The sequence below is a fragment of the Eurosta solidaginis genome, chromosome 4, assembly GCF_040869045.1.
Source record: "Eurosta solidaginis isolate ZX-2024a chromosome 4, ASM4086904v1, whole genome shotgun sequence".
NCBI lineage: Eukaryota > Metazoa > Arthropoda > Insecta > Diptera > Tephritidae > Eurosta > Eurosta solidaginis.
In genome coordinates, this window is record NC_090322.1 from 11246584 (window position 1) to 11266064 (window position 19481).

The 19481-nt window shown below is 38.5% G+C and overlaps 3 protein-coding genes across 7 annotated transcripts in view; 1 reads left to right on the forward strand and 2 right to left on the reverse strand.

Moving 5' to 3' along the window:
• The first annotated feature begins 522 nt into the window (after positions 1–522).
• On the forward strand, positions 523–5684 carry Lztr1 (Leucine zipper like transcription regulator 1). Its single transcript, XM_067780108.1, has 8 exons — positions 523–1524; positions 1592–1900; positions 2362–2476; positions 2540–2703; positions 2766–3599; positions 3815–3990; positions 4048–4226; positions 4298–5684. Exons 1-8 carry the CDS (start codon positions 932–934, stop codon positions 4700–4702), a joined length of 2775 nt encoding a protein of 924 aa, XP_067636209.1. The 5' UTR covers positions 523–931; the 3' UTR covers positions 4703–5684.
• LOC137249028 (uncharacterized) lies at positions 5476–7749 on the reverse strand. Of its 3 annotated transcripts, none has more exons than XR_010952238.1 (3): positions 7474–7747; positions 6531–7410; positions 5476–6462 (listed from the first exon to the last, which is right to left on the reverse strand). XR_010952238.1 is itself a non-coding variant. In XM_067780110.1 (3 exons), exons 1-2 carry the CDS (start codon positions 7531–7533, stop codon positions 7099–7101), a joined length of 372 nt encoding a protein of 123 aa, XP_067636211.1. In that variant the 5' UTR covers positions 7534–7749; the 3' UTR covers positions 5476–5657; positions 7094–7098. The 3 variants fall into 3 exon arrangements, 2 of the variants coding, with proteins under 2 accessions (XP_067636211.1, XP_067636210.1); XM_067780110.1 differs by having other exon boundaries at positions 5476–5657; positions 7094–7410; positions 7474–7749; XM_067780109.1 differs by having other exon boundaries at positions 5476–7043; positions 7094–7410; positions 7474–7749.
• Positions 7750–14118: 6369 nt separating this feature from the next.
• LOC137247628 (uncharacterized) overlaps positions 14119–19481 on the reverse strand; it is a 63363-nt gene continuing 58000 nt past the window's right edge. For 2 of the 3 annotated variants that reach the window (XM_067778600.1, XM_067778601.1), the window contains exons 2-3: positions 14714–16546; positions 14119–14417 (exon numbers count right to left, since the gene is read on the reverse strand). In XM_067778600.1, coding sequence (XP_067634701.1) covers positions 14206–14417; positions 14714–16460 — 1959 coding nt within the window. In that variant the 5' untranslated portion in view covers positions 16461–16546 and the 3' untranslated portion in view covers positions 14119–14205. Of the gene's footprint in view, positions 14418–14713; positions 16547–18336; positions 18482–19481 lie in introns of those variants that run through there. The other variant, XM_067778599.1, reaches the window with a different exon arrangement.

Sequence of the window (19481 nt, forward strand, 5' to 3'; positions counted from 1 at the left end):
TATTATTGCCAAAGAAAATTTTTTTGATTGTTATACTAATTAAAAAATGCCAAGTTTAATTGAAAAATCAAAACTAAAACGCCTTTACTTGTTGATGTTGTAGATTTTTGATGAAAATGCCTGCTGTAATGTCTGCAAGGTTGCATTCCTTTGAGTTTACCGCGTTTACACAACCAAATGTGCGCGTAAATTTATACAAATTGTGTAAATGATTTTTCATACAAAATTTGACAGCTCGTTTACGCGCTAGATAAATTTATACGTTTACGCACTTTATAAGGCATTTATACGGTTACATGAGTCCCCCTAATGAAGTCGGAACTTCAGGTATTAGCTTTCTAGATTTGGTTGATTCAAACTTCGACAATTTGAAACTTAACGACTTATTAAGCGATTTCCCAACGGAAACGCAATACAAAATTATTAATTACGACTTGGCAGCACTGTCAGTTGCACAACACAACCGATAAGTCATTGCACAGCTGTTCTCACAAATGTCATTTTCATTCATAAATTTTGCACAATTCATTCTTGCAACGAGAGAAGAGGGCGTATTGGGGATTGATTTTCTGGTATACAGACAAAGAATTTGGAAAAATTGCCAAAAAATTAATCGGTGAAAATTTGTGAAAGTAATTGATGAAAAAAACAAGTAAAAGTAGATTAAACGCGCAAATTTTGGCGAGCAGTGCGTGGTGTTAGACTTTACATAAACGATTGTGTTGGCCTGCTCCGTTTGTGTTTGCACTTAGAATTTGCTTGGATGAGCGCCGCTAGAATAACGTAGGCGTTCCCGAAAAATAGCTAATTATTGGAGCAATCAGTGTTTTCATTCATTTACAACAACGAAAAAAGGTTTCTCACTGTACAAGTTCAATAAAAGGCCATCAAAATAAGCCAACGAAGGAGATTTTATACCTGTAACTCGTTAATGCTGAAAGCTTTGCTCGGATCCGAGTCAACAGATTCGACGACAGAAGAAACAGGTAATAGCAGCAGCGGCGGGGGTAGTCGAAGTAGCGGTGACAAAGTTGGCAGTGGTAGTAGTAGTAGTGCAGGCGGTGCTGCAGCTGGTGGCAGCCTAGCATCTAGCTCTGTTTCAAACAGTTCGAGCGCTACATGCAGTAGCTTAGTTGGGACGGGTAGTAATTGCAGTCAAACAGCTTGCGGCAGCGTTGGTGCCGGCAGTGCTAATAGCAGTGTTGCTGGCAATCTCTCCTCCAGTGGCTACTGCACTGCGTGCCAATCATCGGTAGATAGGTGTTATAGTAATACAGGCAGTCGTCGGAGTCGCGAAAGTTTTACAGCGCGCAGTAAAATGGCACACTCCAACTCAAGCTCGATACGTGGCAGCAGTTGCCGCAGCACTGGCGGCGGCGCCGTTTGCTTATACGATACGGGTAGCTGCAAATCAATATCGCCGGGTAGCTGCAGCTTGAATGCGTTGAATATTGATTTTGGTTCATATACGGCAACGCATCAATGGACGAAAATGTTGGAATGCGCCGAATTTGTAGGGGCGAAGTAAGTTTTTGTGTATGTCAATACTTAAGATTATATCAACATTATCTTTAATTTTTTTTGCACGCAGGCGTAGCAAACATACTGTTGTGGCCTATAAGGATGCTATGTACGTATTTGGTGGTGATAATGGAAAAACAATGCTTAATGATTTAATACGCTTTGGCGTGAAAGATAAATCGTGGGGACGTGCTTGCGCTACTGGCACACCGCCAGCACCGCGCTATCATCACTCGGCTGTAGTGTACGGCAGCTCAATGTTTATATTTGGCGGTTATACAGGCGATATACATTCGAACTCCAATTTGACCAACAAAAACGATTTGTTCGAATATAATTTTCAGAATGCAATGTGGGTGGAGTGGAAATTCAATGGACGGTAAGTGCAATAAGATGAAATTAAATTCGATATTTTTGCCTATCATATGCGTTTAAAAAAATGCATATTTGATTTATTCATTTGTCTGTCGCCTGAGGTTAAATCTTTCTAGAACCGTATTATCATTTCTTACAACCAAAAGAAGGCCCGGGTTCCTACCGCCGGCCGTAACTAGGTAAAAATCTCTAAAACGGCTGGCAAAACAGAAATGAGATTTCTGCGCACGAAGTTCTAATGTTACCTGGAAAGAGGAATATTTAAGACAACTGTAGAGCATTGAGCAATGAGGTCTGTTACTGCACACGACGCTTTTTGCGATACGAGCACCACTTTCGCATTTACAGATACCTCTCATGACATTAAAACATCCCTATTAGACTTCTAGATACATAAAACTGTAACATGCTAAAACCAATAAAAAACATACCTAATTTCCCCATTCTTTTTATGCATATTTATAGGGTGCCAGTGCCTCGTTCCGCTCATGGTGCTGCTGTATATGATAATAAAATGTGGATTTATGCTGGCTATGATGGCAATGCAAGACTCAACGATATGTGGACGCTTAATTTGACAGTGAATACACTTACTGAAGTTATCATTTCTATATCTTTTTAAAAAACTATATTTTCGAAATAGGGTGAAAACCATCAGTGGGAAGAAGTGGAGCAAAAAGGTGAACGACCGCCCACATGCTGTAACTTTCCAGTCTCTGTAGCGCGTGATTGTATGTATGTCTTCTCCGGCCAAAGTGGTTTGCAAATCACAAATTCACTCTTCGAATTCCATTTCAAAACTAAAACGTTAGTAATAAATTTTAAGGGGAATAAGCAGGCATATTCAAAATATTATTTCATTATTCTAGTTGGCGGCGCATCTCCAACGAATCTGTTTTACGTGGTGCTGCATCAGCGCCACCATCACGTCGTTATGGTCACACGATGGTTCATCATGATCGTTTCTTATATGTTTTTGGTGGTTCAGCGGACTCGACGCTACCCAATGATTTGCATTGTTTCGATTTAGATTCACAAGTATGGTCGGTGATTACGCCAGAAGCAAATCCCGATATGCCTTCAGGGCGCGTATTTCATGCTAGCGCTGTTATAGGTGATGCTATGTACATTTTTGGTGGAACTGTTGATAATAGCGTGCGACGTGGCGATACCTATCGTTTTCAATTTTCCTCTTATCCAAAATGTACGCTACGTGATGATTTTGGCAAATTCTTTCAAGCTAAACAATTTTGTGATATACAATTTATTGTTGGCCCCGAGGAGGTGAAAATCTTAGCACACATTGCCTTTGTAGCAGCGCGTTCCAAACATTTGCGTACAAAAATTTTGGCAGCACGGGAAGCGCGTCAACAGCAAATGGAGAAAGTATTTGGCCCAACATTAAATATGCAAAGTGCTATGGGTGGTGGTGTTGGTGGACCGGATCGTGCGCCTTTGCTTGAGGTGCGTTTAGCGCAAGCATCACCAGAAGCATTCGAGATTATATTGAATTATATATATACGGATAGAATTGATCTGAAAGAATCATACAGCAAGAATATAATTATATTGATAACAGATATATATCAATTGGCGGGACGTTTTCTTATGTCACGTTTGGCACAAGGTTGCATACAGTATTTGGACTTTAAAATTAACAAACAAAATGTGCTGGAAGCGCTTTACAATGCGGATAAGAATAAGTGAGTGGAGTACGATGTAGACGTTTTGTTTGATATTAAGGTTTACAAAGTTATACCCACTAATTGTTTGTTTTTTATTCCAAAATTTTTTGTTTTTTATTTTTAATATAATAAAATATAACTAAAATACCTGCATTCCAGTTTTTAATCTGTTACCGTAAATTACAGCTACAAAAAATGCGTGTCTTGTGTTTCTTTTAATTCCTTCATTTCAGAATACAAATTATCAAGGATCATTGCATGCAATTCATTATAAAAGATGAAAATTATGCTGATGTCGTTTTATCCAGTGAATTTGGCGATTTAGATAAAGCTTTAATTGTTGAAATAGTGCGCAGGCGCCTAAATCCAAGTAAAATCGTCATGGAAAATAACACTGAGAAAAATGATGGTAACTTTGAATTTTATAAAACACAATCCTCTTGCTAAGCAACTTTTTCCTTGGCAGGCACCACTTTGGAGAGCGATATGGCTGTTTTTCTAGAATCAACAGGCAAAGATTTTTGTGATATAAATCTTATGTTGGATGGACAAGTTGTTTCAGCGCATAAATCTATTTTAGCTGCACGCTGCTCCTACTTCCAGGGCATGTTTAGATCGTTTATGCCACCTGATAATACAGTGAATGTAGGGCAACTTATGTTATTTTTTTTTGTTTTGTTTAGAGCAAAACTAATTTTTTTTTTTACTTTTTTTAGATACAAATTGGTGAAATCTTTCCCTCTCAAGAGGCTTTCCAATCACTGTTGCGCTACATCTATTATGGTGAAACTAAAATGCCGCCACAAGATGCCTTGTATCTCTTTCAGGCGCCATGCTTTTATGGTTTAGGTAATAATCGTTTAGCTTCATTCTGCAAATATTCACTCGAGCATAATATCACCTACGAGAATGTGCTACAAACGCTTGAAGCATCAGATATTACAAAAATTTACGATATAAAAGATTATGCTTTGCGTTTGATTGTAAAAGATTTTACAAAAGTAGCGCGTTTGCCCAAAATTGGTTCACTCTCACGAGAATTGCTGCTGGAAATTATACGCGCTGTTGCTGATTCACAAGGCGAATTTTTAACGCGCATTAGCATTAATACTGATATCTGAAATTTGGTACTTTTATGGCCGGCATTACAATTGCTTTTGGCTTGGCTGCAAATTATTGGAGTGCGCAGCAGTGGGGGATGTGATGAAAGTGGTAATGGTGTTGCTGATGGCGATCCTGTGGATGAGAGCGCTGGCGCGATTAGTGATAAATGCGCTTGTGGAAATGCTTACGAGGATGAAACTAAATGACGTCCTTCATTAGGGAAAACACAAGCAAATACACATACGAAGAAAATGCACGGCGTACAAATTGCCAGTTTTAAAAACTTTCTTGTTTTTTAAAATGCCCTTTGGCGCCATAATATATTTGCATTATGTATATTTGTATGTTTAGTCCCATAAGTTTTGTAGTTAAAAAAGTATTTGAATTGTATTTCTAAGCGAACCAAACACAGACAAAATTTAAAATCGGTGGCCAAAATTACACCTAATTAGTATATATAATACGTTCTACACCGCTACTGTATGCGCAATATACCTTAAAAAATATGATTTGCCCTCATTGCTTTTTTTATATGTACGAAAACAATTATTTGAAGCAATTTATAATTTATTTAATAATTTTTTTTTTTTTTTAACGAATACTATATAATGTGATAAACAAATTCTTTCGTGTTTTTTTTAAATCTAGTTGTAAACTTCTTTTGTTTTATTTCAACTCTTATTCCCCTTTGTTTTTTCCTTACATTCAGTAGCTAAAATCGGTATAATTCTTAATTCTATTTTAATAATATTGTATTTTTGTATTGTATTGTATGTATTTATATATACGATTTTTATTATATATTTATATACAAAATGTTAAGCGATATATTATATATGTACTTTTAAGTGTATGCTTATTCATAAAAAAAGGACGTCCAAGTGAGAAACAAAACGTGCTGCGCGATGCTTCAAGCAAATGTTAATCTTCTTAGCTGTTTGATGACATTCAAAACGGAGCTATAGCTTCAAGCTAAAATATACGTAGAAAAATATTCAACTTGGTTAAAATTTCATTTCACGATGAGTTAAAAAACAAAAATCATAAATAATATGTCTCTTTGTCACCAGGATATTAAGGGCCGGTCTAATTACTATCCGGCTGAAGACCATGGCGCCATCTAGAAACGAATGTGACTTATATACGGCAAAATGTGAATTATATACGGTTAAACCCGAAAGAAATTTCTTTCGTAACGCGCTATAGAATAAGGAGCCTGGAGATTGGGTCGTTTTATTACCGAGAGTCTCGCTAATCATGCGTTTTCATTGCAGATATCTAATTGCAGCCTCAAGAAACCTGCAAAAGAAATGTCAGACGACTTCGTTTATAATCTTCAGGTTTTCCAATATAGTGTTATCATAATTGAGAGGAGTCATGCTAATTATGGATACAACTATTATGCGACTTTGAGGACGAAGCACGTCAGGACTCAGTTGTTGCTGGGAACGCAAACGCAAATGCATGTCTCAAACCCATTTCTGTAGGGATGAATGTTCTGCGCAGTCCATCCGATTCCCGGAGAAATGAAATGGCAAATGTAGTAAGTATATATGTATAAAGCGATTGAGGTCTCTGTCTAGCTAAGCTCACTGAATAGTAATACGGAATTGTGTGGAAATTCCAAAAATCACAGAAGGAAGTCCGCATTCTGATCGGCTGTTTCCGTTAAACTGTGGACAGGACAGCATTTGTGTAAATATTTACCTATCCCTCCACAAGACATGCTATTGTAATCCATTCGTACCTCTTATTCCCTTGAAAGCTGAGTAATCCTCTGTGTTTGTTAAAAAGAGAGGAGTTTCGTTATCTTGAGAATTTTATATGAGTGAAACGTCTACTTGCATTTACAACATCTAGCAGGAAGAATTGGTGAACTAAGATACGTAAATTGCGCTTTCTCTTCTTGTGGCGATTTTCCGAAGGGAGGCTTATCGATGTTCCATTGCTGAATATAGATCCGGTACGTTCCAATAACAAACATCATTAAATTACTAGCCCTACAATCTCGCGAACGATTTAATATGAATTCTTTGCCATTCTGTCGCCACCGCCTAGTTCCATTTGGAACTTAGGCTTGTCAGATATTATTCATAGTTGTAAAATGATTCTCTTTGGGTAGGTGAGGATGAAAAATCTTTGTAGTACGATAAATACAAGTCTGAGCATTTTTTTCAATGAAGAGTAGAAAAATATAGATTCCTTAGCTTTTAATGAACATAGATACATAATATGGCAGTAAGATTAGTGTCGTCTTCTCAATGGCTGGTTTAAGTGTACCACATAGATTTCGACAGAAAACGATCATCCGTCGAATATATATCTACAAAATTCTTAGGCAAGCATTCAGAAACGGCCCTATAATAGTCTTCTTAAACATAATTTACAACATTAAATAAATATAATACATTCATCATTCCATTGTTGCTTCCTCCTCGGTCTCCTGCAAATCCACTGCACGCGTTCTATTCTCCAATTGCAATAGCTCCACCGAACGCTGTAACATTTCCATTTGTTCACGCAAATGTGCATGCTTATCTTTGAGCCCACCTGTTATGGGACGTATGCTGCGTGCTGTGCGTTGTATTTCATTAACAGCTTCTAGCAGCTCCATTAGATTTACTACTTCGCCATTTTCAGTACTGTCGTTTTGTGTAGTAACGCTTTGCTCAAAATCGCAGAGATCTTTGTAGATGACATCGAGGCGCGTATTAATGTGATCCGTCTGTGGAGAGGTTTTGTATGAAATGTAATTTTAGTTAATAAAAAAAAAAGATGGGAAACTTACCCAATCTTCAAGCGACATATTGCTGGTGTTATGTGACATGTCGCTACTGTTTTTAGACATATTCGCTGTTTACTTTCGGTGCTATTGCAGTTTTTGTACTTTTGTGTAATTTTAAATCAGTCAAACACCAATTTCGCGTACAAACCAAAGATGCAAAAGATAATGCAAAAATTTAGTAATTTTTTTGGATATTAATTGTTTTAATTAGAGTTGGCAAATATTTGTGTTTTTGTCACAGTTACGAAAATATCACAGTAAACTTCAGCGACAACTTGGAAGAAAGAAACGTGCATAGTGTACAAGTACAAGTGTGTTGACTTATCTGTCAAGCATTCTGACAGGCACTCGCTGGATTCGGAATGACAGCGAATTCAAAATGGATACCATTACCGAGTGCGCCGAATGATTGAAAAATTGAAAAAGTCCATACGATTGGTAGTCAAAAATGTTGTCGTTGAGACCAAAAATGCGACTCTAGACCTGAGATTTCCATCAGGTGAGCGAGGCTGTTTGTAGTTTTGACGTTTATCGCTTAGTGAACACACTTGGTATAGGTACACTATGGAAACGTGCTTGACTGAGTGTGACGCCTGTTATTATTAACAAAGCCATCGAAATTGTATTACAGCTTCTTTGGATTTAAATGGCCGGATTATTGCTTCTCTTAAGGGCCTCTGCACATTTGGTTGTACAATCATAGTTGCATATTCGATTCACCTAAAATTTTGGGCCGATTACATATCGTGCATTGCAGCTCTGCACATTGGTCGTTATCGGCCAGTTATCGACTAAACAACTGACATCCAAAAACGATACCGATTGCCAATCACTAGTAGTTTTGTGCGCGTTAAATTCGACCGTTTTTTTTTTACAAAGTTAGTGAATAAACAAAAACCCAATATATAACAAAGGAAAGCAGACCAATACGTGCTTAAAACACCAATATACGATTATTTTCTTCTTATGAAGTGGATATATAGCTTAGCAATGGTGAGTTTAACGTTAGATAAGTTCTTGCTTCACGCAGTTAGTAGTTTTAAAAGGAACGCATACGCGTTTTGGTCCCAGGAGTGCTAATCCGAAACGGAAATATTTCGCGTATATCAAAAGACGGAAAAATTCACGAAAAACCGCAAAACTACCCCTGAACGCTCTGAATCCGGGGTGGGATCCATAGTATTTTTGCATAGAACATCTTTGTACGTTGGCGGCCTATCGCTGCGCTTATAAAATATCCTGCCGGCCAACCAATGCGATGGTATCAAATTTAAATGCGTGCAAAATGTCTTTGTACACAAAATGTTTTCCTGTGTACATTAACCTTACAACAACCACATGAAAAGTTTCAATTTCTTTTGCAAATATCTCCAATGACGAAAATTTGATTATTTCTTTCGGATTCGCGAATTTGAGTCCAAAAAACGTCTTTTGACACTCCAGATATTTTTGATGTGTGTTGTTGTTGTTGATGTGCCGCGAACCATTAGATATGATAACGGTGAATCTAATTAACAGGATTCGCCAAGGATAGGTGAGGTTGACACTTGGGTTGGTTGCGTTAATAGCGCTGGCAGCCCCTGTGGAAAATAAAATAAATAAATGTTTGCACTGACTGATAGCTGTTTTTGAAACCGGAATAACAGTTCGAAGGTTTACTGGAGAGTTGTGAATGTGGGCAGTCCTTTGTCAGCCATGAATCGCGTACACTCCTTTTATACTAACTTGACTGCCTCGGGAAGAATTTTTCTTGATCCCTTCGCACCTTCATACCTGTGGAATTTATTCGTGCCTCACCGGAGGCATGACCATCGTGGGATATATTCCAAACCCCTTAACCCGCTGGGGTTATACTGTTTGACCATAATTAAAGTTTCTTCGATACTCTCGTAGACCCCAGCGGGTTAGGGGGTTAGAGTATACCAAGGCCTTCGGGGAGTGTCCTTATCGCTACAACAACAACAACAACATACTCTCGTAGAGCTCCATTTCAAATGTTTACAAAGTAAGCGCATGGTAAAAACCATTCCTGCTCAGAAAGAATCCCTACTGACATCCGCCTTTGGTAGCACAGGAAAAGGAAGCCCCCTTTTGAGCTCTGAAATGCAGATGGGTAATGACTTCGCTTGTCGCTAAGAATGGAAGATTTGTTATTTCCTGTTGTTGTTGTATTAACGATAAAGACACTCCCCGAAGGCTTTGGGGGTGTTATCGATGTTGATGGTCCTTTCCCGGATATATATCCGGTACGCTCAAGCACCATTAAGGTACTAGCCCGACCATCTCGGGAACGATTTATATATGCCCACATTAAAATTTCAGGCCATCTCTCCCTTCCCACCCCGCAGTTCCATGAGGAGCTTGGGGTCGCCAGAGAATCGTCTGTTAATGAAACAGGATTCGCCGCGGGTAGGTGACCTTGTCAATTGGGTTGAAGAAGCTATATAGTGCGCTGGCAACCCCTTGAGAAGGTTACGCTACACAACCCTTTGAATCCCTTTGCTATTTCCTCTTCATTTTTATCGACCTTACCCCTAAACAGCTTTAACGCTTAAAGAAAGTTGATAAAATGTAAATAGTGCAACATTGCTATGAAATTGATATGAGAGTAAAAAAGGTTTGTTAGATGGCCCCCAACCAATATAAGTATTAAGATACTTTTCTTTACGTGCTTTATTCTTCATTGAATAAGGGGATGAACAACAGCATGGATGCGTATTAACTATTTAGTTAGACGTGTATACTCCACGGGTATACGATCCCCGTCGTAAACTCCATGCGAAGCGGATATTAAAAAGGAATAGTTAAAACGGAAATTATTGGTATTAAGTGTTATCTGATGGATTATTTGGTTAGTCCCTTGAATGCATACAATTTTAATAAGACATGCATAATACATACATACTTTGTTTAGCCGAAGCTGATGAAAAGGATAACGGGGATATTACTGCTATGCACATATTTAAGCGTGTTTAGTTGTAGTTATGATGTTTTTGTATATAACGATTCGACAGAAGTCGAAAGCTTGGAATTAATTGGGCAAGGGTATCATCGAGTTTCAGAGTTTTTTTATGCGGATCGATGCGTTTTATAGCAGTGGGCAAAATGTTCCAGCGAATTTCTGTACTTATAAGTTTTACCTGCAGGATTTACCCCCAGCGGGTTAAGGGGTTAGAATATACCTGCGGTAGGTATGCCTGTCGTAAGAGGCGACTAAAATACCAAATAGATTCAAGGGGTTGTGTAGCGCAACCCTTTCAGGTTGCCAGCGCAATATATAGCTTCTCTAAACCCAATTGTCAACCTCACCTATCCGCGGCGAATCCTGTTTCATTAACAGCCGATGCTCTGGCGACCCCGAACTCCTAATGGATCTAGGGGTGGGAAGGCGGGATGGCCTAGAAGTTCGCATTTGGTCACAACAAATCGTTCCCGAGATGGCCGGGCTTGGTGCCGGAACGTACCGGATCAGCATCCGGCAAAGGACCATCAACTCGATAACATTCCGCAAGGCCTTCGGGGAGTGTCCTTATCGCTACAACAACAACAACCTGCAGGATGTGGCGTGAAACTTTAGTTACTTTACTTTTGGTTTTTATATTTGGCCGATTAGATTTCCTTTCTTTATACAGCAAAGATGGCATACATGCGTTAGGCTTAAATATTTGAGAAGCTCCTGACTCTTAGCATTATAGAGCTCTGAAACGCTCTCGAGAAAGGCTATAGCCTACTGTCTAATTTTATTAAAAATCAAAAGACGCGTTTTGACCTCCGTATTAAAAATCCGGAAGCTGCTGTAGCTGCCAAATGAGGTTGAGCAACATTACCAGCTCCGAATGAATTGGAAAAGACCTCTCCGATCCATTCGAAATCAAACAAGGCTCGCTATGGGATGAGCTCGTGAATATTTTTCTAGAGTAGTATGAGTATTCCAAGTATTCTTCAGGTGCGTTGCCCTCTAGTCGGAGCTCTTAGATCGCCCACTATGCTCTCATTCGAAAATGTATTGCTCGTTGCCTATCCTCAAGTTGACTTATCTTTTTTATGCCTTTTTGCCAAAAAACTCAAAGGGAGGAAAACATACTTAAATCAATTCATGCGGTTGTTATGCAACCTGCGACCCTAATTTACAATAACAAACATCCAAAACATAAACAAAACTCACTTTAAATTGCATTGGCTGCGCAAGGAGTAGGCCTCATAGCCTTTTTACGGCGCACAAGCTTTAGTCCCTTTCGTAATATCACTCGTATTTCCTCTTTGATTTCTTTGCTTCTATGCTTGGAAAAATCTAAAAAGAAATATAAACCTTTTACCGGAAAGTCAAAATGTAGAAATATGTAAAATTTGAAGCTGCCCTGCAGCGAATCACACTAGGTCTGAACTAGCACAGAACTATCTCATTAAGAGATGGTACTAGTTCTACCAGGGGACAGTACTTTCTACTGGCACTTTACATTGATTCTGAAACAGTTGCAGCTTTAAAATCATACAATTACACTTTTCTGACGTTTCCGCAGGGAATCTGAAAAGCTAGTTTAATCAGCGCGAAAAGCTTTTATTTCGTAGACTCCTGGAGAAGGTTAATTCAGGCTAGTTCTAGAACTATTAAAGAGCCTGAAGTACGAAGAAACTTCGGATAACTCCTGTTTATATGAAACAAGAGAAGATGTTATTGCTTGTTAAGGGGAGCCCTTATTCGGGTTACCATTTATCCAAACCATGGCCACAAGAAGTTGTCTTCAACAAACAGCCCGGAATCAGTAAAAGTTTTGCAATACGGCATTTGGAGACTGATGACTGATGATTTCTGCTCATGGTGACATTACCGTCCGAAGTTCCGTTGCTAGCCATATAGATATTTGTCTCTTTCTCTCTCTTCTTTTTATTCTTTTGTTCAATGCTCCTTGTCTATGACATTTTGTCCCGAAAAAACTTGACATAACATTCGCTGTTTTACTTTTTGTTATCTTCTGTTGATTATTGTTCGTTCACCTTCAATAAATAGAAATGTTGACCTTTTTGGCTTGCAAACTTACTGCCAAACCTAACTTTTTTGACATATTTCTTCACTATCTTAATGTTGAACATTTTTTTTATTTCATAATACTTACTACTATTTAAACTTTATCATTTCATTATCAGCCTAGCGCTTGAAATACATTAGAGTAAAATCGTCGGAACCACACCTACTTCAAACGCCACTTACAACATTCGCTTTAAATGATATATTATTAAGCGTGATGTGATAAATGTGTGCTTCTCAGAGTCGTCTAACTCCCCCTCGCAGTAAGATACCGCCTATTCATTTCAGTGTTGCTATCATAGCACTTGACTACAAACATTAAGCCATCCATGATAGCATTATTCTTCTCACAATTATAAGAGGGTTGTTTTGTTTTGGATGCTGAAACCGTTACTTTTTGTTTACAGTTTTAGGAGGGTTCCGTTTACGCATTGTTATTTAGGCTCATTAGCCCTTTACGCTTATCGCTTATCATTTTTCATGCTCATTAGCTGTTTTCTCTTATTTGATATCACTTTTAGACAACCTTTTGACATTTTTTACAGTTACTTTGCATTTAACAAGCAATAATAAAGAAAAGTGTCATTTAAACCCGAAAACACTTCCTTCCCTTTCGTGTTGCGGGATACTTGACATTAACTTTGACACTTGACACTGTAATGAAGTATTTAAAATTTATGAACGCGACCTTGCCATCCAACCAATTCAGTTAACATGATGATAAGAACATTAGAACGGAAGAAAGGTATTGCAAGAGACTAAAGAAGTTTTGAAAATATTTCAAGTGCACTTGACATGTTTTTAGATAAATTATTTGATAAATAGTGAATCGCAGTTGGTGAGAAAAACGAATATATACTAAGCAGTGTCACTACGCCGTTAGATTGCGAATCAATGTATCTACATTTGCAAGACTAACTTGAAGAAACTCGTTGAGTAGTTCTGGTACAGTATGGCTGTCACTTTGTTCGGGAGCAAACGTGATATGCAACCTGTCAACCTGACTGACGTGCCCAAATTCCACGGGTAGTCTCAGCCAGATAGACTCGGAAGCATTTGGAAATCGCACATATGTATATGTTAGTTACGGAGCCGGAGCCGACCTAGATTGGCACTAATACATCTTTGATTGGTACCAACCAGGCCAAACCTTGACTAAATGTGTCTTTGAGTGCAATTGTTTTGAAAATTCCCAACTAAATTTTATTACATAGAAATTTGTCCATGGTTCTAAATCGATTGGCAGAAATTTAAATCCAATTCTTGCTACTTCTAGATTGGAACAGATATGTACATTCAGTAGTGGCGAAAAATACTCGTCTTGGATTGAGTTCTGTACCTTTAACTAGAGTATCACGAAAAAAATTCTAACTAGCTCATAGGCCATTCGGGATTCTTTGCAAAATGCAGCCAACCTCTCATCAATCTCGTCTAAAGTGCGCCTAACAAGTTTGAATTTGCTCAGAGACACTTCGTAAATGGTGGCGAAATACAGCAGTATGAGACCATCATGGATCAAGGGTAGAGTTTGCTCTACACCTAATAAGTCTGACTTCATTCTAGGGATATGGCTCAAAACTTCAAACATTTTTGAGACACATACATACCTTACGTTGCAGTTTACAGAATTTATTGAAACATCATTCTTCGAACTTATGACATTTTTTGTAACCAAATTTTCTGTAATATTTTATAATTACTCCAAAATCTCAGTGGAGGAACCATCTTGCGAACACCAACAAGGTCAAAATCTTCTCAGTTAATCTGAGTGCACCACTGGAACTCCGATTGCATTTATCCTCTGAGCACACCTGGTAATCTTCTAATGTTCCCAAACCGTATTTGTTTACCAATACTCCGAGTGCTGCCCTGTCTACAGGCACTGCTACGCAGCCTTTGTTGATTTTCGTCTTATTTTGCTCTGAAAAGTGGAACATAAGAAATTTAAAAATAATCTAAGTATTTATATATCGACGGCTGAATGGAATATCAACCTATTCCGGCTACCGCTTCGAAAATGCTTTTTTTTTTTTTTCAAAAGCGCCCCAACTTATCTGAAAATATATTGAGTTTACGGTGTGAGTTGGAACGTTCTTCAAACGAATTCTCAAATATTCGTATTATCCAATGTTTACTGAAATAGGGCGCTTCTGATAAAACAGCCATGAAAAAATGATAATTGACTCAACCGACGATCTAATTATTCCACGCACTCACCTTTGACACGCACTGTATAGCATTTGTAGGTTATGTTGCCTCTTTGCCTTTGAGCAGCTACGCGTCTGCTTCGGTAGTTGCTTGCCAGCAACGGTATGGAGCTTGAAACATGACTTGCGGGCGTCGCAAGTTCGTGCTTCAAGTTTCGCTGGTTAACCAAAAATGATTGTGTTGATGTACTTCTCCGAAACTTTCCACCAGAGATTTGGTTTTTTTTAGTAGCATTGGATCTTTCAAGAAGTACCGGGTTTCTTAGAACTTCACTTCGAGTTTTTATTAGCTCCAATAAGTCAGTCACGCTTGTCGGAATATCTAAACTTGATGTGAAGTTTTTGTGCTTAGGTTCGGGGCTTAGTTCGCTTGCACCGCGTTCTCCTAAGGCTGTTGTGTTTGCAAAAACTTCCTTACCAATTTCCCATGCGGTCTGATTATTTACGGTTTCTGTCTGCTCTAATGAATTTATTATATCCCCAATGCTTTCTTTTGTGGGTCTAGCATCCATTGCAACTTCGAAGGGCTTTGACATACTTCCAAAAACGTTGTTAGATACGTTTGCCAGTGGTACGATAATTTCCTTGCTTAATTCTGAATCCATGTTTTTGTTGAAACTTGCATTCGGCGTTGTCACAAGCTCCAATATGTCGGTTGGCATCTGAATTCCAAAATTATCTCCTGTGCTGTGTAGAGTAGCATTCAAAGTTGCTAGCATTTCCATTTGATTTGTTGAAGCTTCCGAAATTTTATTTTCCACAGTTGTCAAATTGTCCAAGGATAGACTAATTTTTTCAGGATCCCTGCCTACATCAGTACCAAAAATACTACTAACATTTCCTGAAGTTTGACCGAGGGGTCCCATAAAGTTACCTTCGATGGTATTTTCAGGGTTCATTCCATTCTGAAGCCCATCTATGAGTGTTGAGCTTATATCATCCGGTTCCATATCATTATCTTCCGAATAAGTTATAGTATCATTTAGCTCCTTCAAGGGATTGCTATTTTCGCTTAAAGTTCCAACTTCTTCGACAGTTGAGTTTGCGGGTTTCTCATCTTCTTTATTAGCTAATGTCACCAAAGCATCTACAGTTTCTCCCAACGTTTTGTTAATAAATGTTCCTACAGAGGAATCAAAACCAATAGCGTTTTCATTATCGATGTTAGTTGTTGACAGAAGTGGAATAGTCGCATTGGCCATGCTTCCTGTTAGTTCTTCCATATTTGGGACGGTAATATTTGTAGTCTCTGTGACATTCATAACGGGCTTCACTTCATTCGCCTCATTTGTAGGGGCATCAAGCTTAGTGGTGTAAGCTGTTGGTATAATAATTTCCGTGGTAAACTCATTGCCTATACCTTCGGTAATTTGAAGCTCTGGACTTTCGGTGGTATTTAGGCCTAAAATAGTTTCGTTATTCAATACCATTGTTGGTATGGAGAATTCAAGTTCCATGTTTCCAAAGACATCATCAGTGCTATTAGTTTCAGAGTTAGTTTGGCTGGTTATGTTTGCTTCATTTATATCTGATGTAGATTCAAGCTCTATAATGGGTGTCGTCGAGGAATTGCTACTTAACACCGCGGTTAAGTTATTGGTCTGGGAATTATATGGTGTTGTTGATCCATCTTCTAAGTCGACAATAGTAGCTGTGCTGTTAACTGGTGCTTCCATATCTTCGTCTGTTGCCGCTGTTGTCGCATACACTTCAATGAATTGGGTACTTTCCTGCACCACTGGTGTGACTAATTCCATATCTTCAAGAGATGGACAGTATTCGAAGTAGCCTTCATTCTCATCGCAATCCTCACAAATGTAGCATTGCAGATAATCGGCATAAACTGAAAAAAAAGAAGTTATATAGAGGGGGTACACAGTGGTTCCCAATGAGATTCCATTGCGAGAAGTTAGAAACACATGTGGTAGGATCATAACCGTGGAACTCTGTTATTGAAACATCGAACTGCCTAAATTATCATTTCCACCAAACACCTTTTTTATGCGAATTTTTGGAAAACAAAGGTTAGTTTAAGTTTCTATAATTATAAAGATTAGAACATGGTTTCTTAGACATGCGATTAGTGCACCTGGGATCAGTGGGGCGAATAGAGGTCATAGTTCAATAGTTTATGTTCATATTTTGGCCAAGCCTCTCTTCCAGTTTACTTCGTTCTAGTTTTTAACTTTTCCTTCACATTCGCCGGATGGGTCCTATATGCTTTATGCCGACTTCGAACGGCAACCGCAAGCAGATGAGAAGATGTTCATGGTTGAAATATACTCGGAGTGTTTGCCAAACGACTTCCATTTTTAGCGCCTTGAACCGCGTATCCTGTTACTTAAATTTTGGATCCCTTCGAGTAAGGGGCTTGGTATCATCATCATTTATATATAGGCCGAATGCTACTTGATGCTTCTAGATCTGATAGCTGTGCCACTCCTAATAGACTTGCGAATATAGCGCAAGGTTGTTTCCTCCCCCAACCCGCAATTCCTACATCTGCTATCACTGACAAAACCTTATTTAAAAGCATGTGACGCCAGAAGGCAGTCTCCAGTCGTAATACCTTCATGAGGCTACAGTCCTCTTTTTTTCAGTGGTAAGAATAACTTTGTTAGTTTAAGGTTGTACGACCAGCACATCATCTTCTACACTTTACAGCCTCGCACTTGGTTCCCACCTTTCCTGCTGGCTCAAGCATGTGGAGCTCTTCCCTTCTTTTAATCTCGTCCAATCTGATTGGAATGAATACGAGCGATGCGCCCCGTTTAGCTAACTCCTCTGTTTTTTCATTTTCATCCAATCCCATATGCCCAAGGACCCAATATAGATATATGCTTCTCCCTGTCCCGATTCTTTCCAGGGAATGCAGGGCTTCCATTATGCTAAGCATTGATAGCCTACATAGCCTCTATAATTCTTTGAGGTACATTTTATTTTTAGCGGCCGTCCACCAAACAAGGACTCCATGGTATAGAATGCGGTTTACAATCGCTGTAAATTTTCAATGAGAGAGAGCTTCCTTCCTAACCTAACTGGCTATTGATACGCGGGTGAGGTTCAGTTTTCAGCACTCTGCGCATATTTAAACCATATAATGAGACAAAGAGGTTAAGATATCCAATAAACCAAGAGTCGGATATATCAAAGTAAATATTTCAGAAACAGATAATCCATATGAGTTATGGTTTGAGAATATTTTGCCACTCTGTTTACATAAGGAACAAGAAGTTATGACCTGTACCCTCCTTACCCTGATGCATATATCTTTATTAAAGAAGACATTTCACAAACAGAACATAAATTGAAGTATGTAAGGATATAGTCTGTATAGTGTAATCTAATCGAAAATCAAAATCTACTAAGTTGTGGCAGAGTATCGGCGACTTCGCGGACAGATTGCACTTTTCTTTTGCGATAAATGCTGACAGAAACGAACAGTTTCCTGTGGATATCGTTGTCATCCATCGTACATCGTGGTCTTCCGTCAGAAAAAACAGCTCTTTTTTGTATCTCGCGTTTTGGTGTCGCTATGTTCTAGGTGAAAGCTAAGTACACTCTTTGATAAAGCTCTTTAGCTTCAATAACCCAAGGATAGTCGAATGCTAGTCCTTGCGTATGCTCACTCACCTTTATTCGTTGTGAGAATTATAAAAATTGTATAAACAAGTACAGTCATTTTGTATAATCATTGACATTAAGGGTCCCAATGATGTTTTGATTCAAATTTTACACTGTAGAGTTAAGTTCTTAAATTATAAAAACTTCTATTCCTTTCAACTGTTAGTCATAAACTAAATTTCGCATCAATTTTCTCATCATTAACTTGCCCATTTAGCTAATTATCATTTTATCTTAACAAAATTGGAAATCATTTTATCTATTTTGTATTTTTTCAACTGATAAGTACCAAAGCATATACATATGTATGTGTGTTCAGCACATGGAAAAAAGTGATAAAATTATTTAAATGTTAGTCACTTACATATTTGTTTAAAGAAACATCAACAATCGATCGTTACCCATCATTGTTGGAAAAAAAAAATTATCAGTATGTAAGTCAACATGTAATTATTAGCGTTCGACAAGTGCCGATAAAAGCTTTTTGTTTGCCTACATCAGTGGTGGTCACATTGATACCATTTAAGAAATGTGAATGTAGTAAAAGCTTCGCTTCGGCAATAGAAAAGGAGGGCTGATGGAAAAACACTTCTTAGGTAAACATGTGTGTACACTTATCAAAAACTATGGACAATGGCATGCTGCAGGGCGGGGTATAGTCACCTCTGCTGTGGACGCTGGTCATCAACCAACTGCTCAGGTGGTTTGATGTGAGACTTGTCAGACTTACGACGTACACAGATGACGTTGCTGTTGTCACAAGTGGAAAGTGTTTTCAAACAATTAGCTCTTTGATGGATCGCACGCTTCGGGATATATATACCTGGGCATCTGACATCGGGTTGAGCGCCAACGTGGAGAAGACGGATATGGCATTGTTTACTAGGAAGTATAAGGTCCCGAATAGGTCTGGGCCTAAGCTTAGAGGTGTTATTAGAAGTGACGCAACTATCAAATCTAGAAGCAGCAAGTAGCATGAGTCCTAAAAAGCTTCTAGTAATTGCCCAGATAACGGAGCTATTTTATAACATAGGTCCTGGTCTCTCAGTTTGGTCTTTAAACAAACATCTGCGAACACTATGAACTCATTCAGTGTATGGAAGGGCCAGACCAACTTAACCTAACCTCATTTTTCTTTTTCTCTTTCTCTTCCT